This window comes from Chrysochloris asiatica, unplaced genomic scaffold (genome assembly GCF_000296735.1).
Source record: "Chrysochloris asiatica unplaced genomic scaffold, ChrAsi1.0 scaffold00037, whole genome shotgun sequence".
Classification (NCBI taxonomy): Eukaryota; Metazoa; Chordata; class Mammalia; order Afrosoricida; family Chrysochloridae; genus Chrysochloris; species Chrysochloris asiatica.
The window spans coordinates 16,840,870-16,847,005 of NW_006408555.1; the positions used below are offsets into that span (position 1 = coordinate 16,840,870).

General features: G+C 38.3%; 1 protein-coding gene across 1 annotated transcript in view; it reads right to left on the reverse strand.

Moving 5' to 3' along the window:
- The window catches only part of HYDIN (HYDIN, axonemal central pair apparatus protein), a 402,001-nt gene that overhangs the window by 267,611 nt on the left and 128,254 nt on the right, over positions 1-6,136 (reverse strand). The window contains exon 11 of the mRNA XM_006860316.1: positions 5,180-5,403. Within this exon, the coding sequence (XP_006860378.1) occupies positions 5,180-5,403 (224 nt within the window). The remainder of the gene's footprint in view (positions 1-5,179; positions 5,404-6,136) is intronic.

Below are 6,136 nucleotides of genomic sequence, written 5' to 3' on the forward strand. Positions count from 1 at the left end.
TTTAAAAAAAGGGAAATGGGAAGGACATTTAGACAATTATATTTCTCTTAGCAATTTGTAGTTAGATTGTGCATGAAGTTCTCGAAACATTTTTTTCCCTTTAACCATTAGGTTGACCTTCCCTTTGGTAGACCAGAAACGAAAATCCAACATTATAGCTGCTAAGTACCATCAAGTTGGTTCTGACTCAGAGTGAACCTGAATAGAGTTTCTGTTGTTGTTGTACAGTGCTGTCGACTCAATTCCAACCCATAGCGACCCTGTACACTGTTTCTGAGGCTGTAAATCTTTACGGGAGCAGAAAGCCTCATCTTTCTCCTGTGGAACAGCTGGTAGTTTCGAACTGCTAACCTTAAGGTTCGTAGTCTGATTCGAAACCACTACGCTACCAGAGCTTCTTTATGAGGGTATAAATCTTCTCTTTTTCCCTTAGAATGGCTGATGGGCTCACACCACTGACCTTGTGGTTCGCAGTCCAGAAAAATCCAAAATAAGAAAAAGGAATTGGAATTTGAACAAATGGAAAAGTCCAGAGTATAGATGAGAGACTTGATGGCAACAGGCCAACTAGAGTACTAATGAGTCCATGTTCCTTTGTGAGCTGCATTCTGGGAGATTGCTTGTTGTTAAATTTTGTAGAGTCGGTTCTACATCATAGTGATCCTGTATAGGGTTTCCTAGGAGTGGCTGGTGAATTCTGAACCATTGGCCTTGCAGTTCAAACCAATCTTGCTTATCCTACAGCAGCACACAGCGATTCCTAAATCCTATTATTTGGAGTGGAAACCCGACTCAATAATTTCTACAAGTTCAAAGGGGTTTCAAAAAGTCTGGAAAAATGGAATTAAAAGATAGTCGCATTTCCTTGGACAACTCAGTGACATTGATTATATTCTTCAAGATGGACAAGCAGAGTTTCCATCCTTTCTGAGGTTAGTCCATTACCATTAACATAAGCTCAATGTCCTCTTAAGCAAAACTTGCTCCTTTTCTGCTTCCTCCTGCACCTGATAAACCGCAACTAATCTCTGCTTTCTATATATATGCTTATTTCATACAAGTGATATCATCATATAGTATTTGTCCTTTGCAACTGATTTATTTCACTCAGCAAGATGTTTTCAAGGTTCATTCATGTGGTACACATGGAATTTCATTTCTCTTTAGGACTGAGGATTCCATTTTGTTAGACCACATTTTGTTTATCCATGAATCTGCTGATGTCCATTGGTTTATATATTAGTATATATTCGTTTCCACTTATTTGTGAATTTCCTTCTGTTATTGGTTTGCAATTTCATTCAATTATGGCCAAAGAACATATTTTGTCTGATTTCAGTCCTGCTAGTTTACTGATGTCTGTTTTATTGCCTAACATATGATCTACTCTAGAGAATGTTTCATGTACATTTGAGAAGAATGTGTTTTCTGTGGTTGTTGGGTAGTATAAAGGCAGTCCCCAGACTATGACTGTCCTATTTAAGGACAACTGTACTTGCCCTTTAATTCAGGGCTCAGAACCAGTTCTGCCATGTTTGATAAAGTGAAATAGGAACAGATTAGAATTTTGACAATTTGGGTGCTTTGCCATAGTGATGGAAGGGGAAAATTTCTGGGTTGAAGCCCTGGAATGGGAGACTCAAAAGAGCATAGTGAGTCCTTCCAGGAGTCTGATGCATGAGGTTAGACTGTTTCCAGGACTGTGCAGAGTGGCACACCAAGTGACTCAGTTGGCCATCATCTTTAAGGGGGACACCACTATCTTTGAGCAGGGCACGTCCATCTTGGAATCTCTGCTTTAATGTTATATAACTTTGCCCTCATTTTGAAATGACTGACCTAGTTAGTATCTGGTGGTGGTGGTGTGTCATGGAGTTGGTTCCAACTCATAGCGACCCCATAGGGTTTCCAAGGCTGTAAATCTTCGCAGGAGCAAAAAGCCTCATTTTTCTGCCAAGAGCAGCTGGTAGCTTTGAACTGCTGACCTTAAGGTTAGCAGCCCAACTCATAACCACTAAGCTACCAGAGCTCCTTGAGCTAGCCCCTGCTAGCAAGACATTCTTCAACACAATCACCTTTGAGCCTTTTCTTGCACTAAAGTAAGGCTAAATAAGAACTGAAGGTACCTGGTTTGACTGACCTACACATTTCTTAAGGACAAAGGAATGAATCTTGTTTGTCACCTGCCTATGTATCTGTTAGGTCTAGTTATAGTGTTGTCAGAATCTTCTGTTTCCTTATTATCTTTTTCCTCATTGCTGTATCTCTTACTGAAGGCAAAGTACTGAAGCTTCCAGCTATTATTGCTAAGTTGTCTATTTCGCCCTTCAATTCTCTGTTTTTGTTTCTGTATTTTGTTGTTAGGTGCATATACGATTACAGTTGTTATCTCCTTTTGGTGGGTTGACACTTTCGTCTTTTATAAAAGATCTTTTTTCTAATAACAAGTTTTATCTTAAAGTCTATTTTGTCTGATGTCAATAACCACTCTAGTTCTATTTTGCATGATTTGTGTCTTTGGTAGATAGTACTTCTTTGAATCATGTTGTTTTAATCTACTCTGCCAATCTCTGCCTTTAAATTGGAATATTTAATCCATTTACTTTTACTGAAAAGGTAGGATTTACCTCTTCCTCTGCTATTTATTTTCTGTCTTATATCTTTTTTTGGCCCTCTTTTCTTTCATATTTTTGTCTTTTGTGTTAAATATGCATTTTCTGTATATCATTTTAATTCTCTTGCGACTTATTTTACTCTATTTTCTTGAGTTACTTTAATAGTGGTTTTCCTGTGGATTGTAAATAACATGTCACTTCATGACAATCTAGTTTGGATTACTGTTGTTGGTATGTGCTATTGAGTTGGTTCTGACTCACAGCGACCCTGTATAGACTTTCCAAGACCATAAATTTTTGTGGGGGCAGAAAGCCTCATATTTCTTCTGCAAGAGGCTGGTGGCTCACAGTCCAGTGCTTATCTAGTTTGGATTAATATCAGCTTAATTTCAATATTACATCCACACTCTGCTTCTGTATAGCGTCCATTAGTTCTACTTCCTTTGTGCTTACTGCTATCTTTGTATACTGCAGAGCCATCAACACGGATTTTCAATTAAAGCTTTATGCAGCTTTCTTTTAAATCAGATGGGAGAAAAAAGGAATTAGAAACATTTTCAATATACATTTATACTGTTTTTTATATTTATCTATGTAGCTAGCTACCTTTACCTGTTTACCTTACTTCTTCATGTTACAGTCTAGTGTCCTTTCATTTCATTCTGAAGGAACCCCAAGTATTTCTTGCAGGGCAGGTTTGATAGTGATGAATTCCCACAAATTTCTGTTCATCAGAAAATGTCCTAATTTCTTCATTTTGAAGGATAGTTTTTATGGATACAGAGTTCCTGGTCGACATTCTTTTTCTTTCAGTACTTTGTGTCAACCCACTGCCCTCAGCTTCACATTACTTCTGATGAGAAATAAGCCGTCAGTCATAGCTGTATTTTACAGTTATATGGTTTAAACCATGTCATAGATAAATTTTTACATCATAGCTGATGATCATTTTTACATGAGGAATTTTTTCATTGCTCTCAAGATTCTATCTCTTTGGCTTTAAACTGTTTGATGATGATGTGCCCGGTCCATGCCATGAGGTATGACTTGTGAAGGTATGACTTGTCCAGGGCCTACTCCTGGTTGACTATCTCTTTGGCTTTAAACTGTTTGATGATGATGTGCCCGGTCCATGCCATGAGGTATGACTTGTGAAGGTGGGAGGTGGGTTGAAGGCCACACAATAGGACAATGTACTTCTATCCTTCTCATATTCCACATATCACTGAGGGACGACAATCATTCGCCAGGATGAGAACGATCCAACTTTCTGAAGATTCAGTGTAATTCAAATATTTGGAAAGCAACCCCATTTTTACTATTATAACCAACACATATGTATTATTATAGAAGAGAATACAAATGTCATATGAAGCTTAGGCTAAATCTTGAAACTGAAAAAAAAAAAAAGTTTATAATTGTGGCAGCTTTCCTAGGCCAAACCACATATCCCCTGAGGCACATGCATTCACTGTCTTTAACTGTTAAGGATACATAGGTGGAAGGGTTTGAAAAGAAATGGTTAGCACCTTTGAGCTAATCTTGAGATTCTGAATTTCCAGTAGATATGAGATTAATAAAGCTTCCTAGGATCCAAAATATGTCGTCTCTTTTCTATGCTACACCCAGATTCCTAGGGAGACCTAAGCTGTAGATGGAGGGAGGTCCTGCTAGCAATGGCAATTAACAACCTGTTACTGTGGGAATCCAAATATAGGATCAGAACAATGTTTTCTAAAGACAGGATCCTTCGAAGTACCAGGAATCAATGGGTTGATCACAGAGAACTTTTTTCCCCCAAATCTGAGGACAGACTCTGATATTAATGGCTTTCAATTATCACAAGCAGCTAGAGAAGCCACAAAAAGATCTCTAGTACAAAAGCTTCCAGGGCCTACTCCTGGTTGACTGACACTGTATGTCGACTCCTTTGTAATGCCTTCAGGCATCATAGGTAAGAACATTTAAAGCATTTCCTTAAAATAAAAATGAGAGCTGAAGGTTTAGAGAAACTGTAATAACAACCAAAGTTTAGGCAAGCAGGTGCTTTTCTCCAGGTGTCATTAATCAATGACTTTCCTAAATAGACTAAGGGTAGTATGGTAGCTCTGCGGAAAAAGCATTAGACTGCGAACCACAAGGTCAGTGGTTTGAGCCCATCAGCTGCTCAGTGGGAAACAGATGAGGCCTTGTGCTCACACAATGATTTGCAGCCTCAGAAACTGTTGACAGGGGTCACTGTGAGTCAGAACCAACTCCAGGGCACTTAACAAACAGCTGAAAACAGAATAACTAGAAAATAGCTTGAGGTTTAAATCCTTGTAAGGTGAAAACTTATAGAAAAATAGATCTCAAGGAGAGGAACGATATTCATATTATAAAAATGTACACATCTTCACTAAGAAAACATTGGTGGAAATTTAGAGTGCTCCATTATGTTGAAGTGTTCATTTCAACACAACTACGATTATGGGCATCCAAGACATAATCTTGTTTTGAAATTCAGGAAAGAAGGAGGTAAGAAACTTCAGTTCGTTTCCATAATAGTCATAGATAGACCTTACCGAATGGTCAATTTCACAGGCTCAGGTGACCCATTGACATTGATCAGGAACTCCTCTTCAAAGTGCCCCAGGATGTCAGAAGTGAAGGAGATATGGATAGCTTGGATTGTGCTTGGTTCAATGATGCCTTCTTTGGGGCTGAAAACAAAGCAGGCGCCCACAGCCGAAGTGGGAGGTATCACGTTGAAGAGGGCATCGATGCTGCCTTTGTTGGACAGTATTGTCTGTATCAACAAAAAGACAAGAATGAGAAGGTAGAAAATGGATCTCTCTTTCCAAGCCCTAAGTTGAGTTATTTCACATAATCAAGTTGCTGCATTGTTTGACTCCAGTTTACTCAGAAAAAGGTGCCGAAATTGTTGCTGTTGCTGTGAGGTGTTGTCAAGTTGGTTCCAACTCGTAAGTACAACAGAACAAAACACTGCCCAGTCTGCACCATCACAACTATGTTTGAGCCCATTGTTGGAGTCACTGAGTCCATCTATTTTGGGGAGACTCTTCCCGTTTTTTCCTGACCCTCTACCAAGCACAATATCCTTCTTCAGGGATTAAAACAAAAGAAAAGTTCTAGGGGAGAAATGAACAGTCTAATGTTTAAATGTTTGAAGAAGGGAATCCCAAGCTAGGAAGTAAATTTGTATTGTTGACTCTCCTCTTTAGAATGGAATTAGTTATAAGTTATACACATGCTATAAAAACTGATCATAATTACATCTACTGATAAAGAGTTTTAACATTCTTTCTAAAAAAAATTTTCTATAAAATAACTGGAGGAACATAATGCATTTTTGTTAAACGAACGAGAAGGCTGAGGAGAAACAGCATACTGAAGAAAACAAGAAGTTAGAGTAGAGGAGCAAGAACTTTCTAAACCTTGGCTTATAATATAGTTTGAAGAATACAGAGACTTCATTTGTGAATTCCCAAGGACAAGATTTCTCTTTGTTTGCTATTATA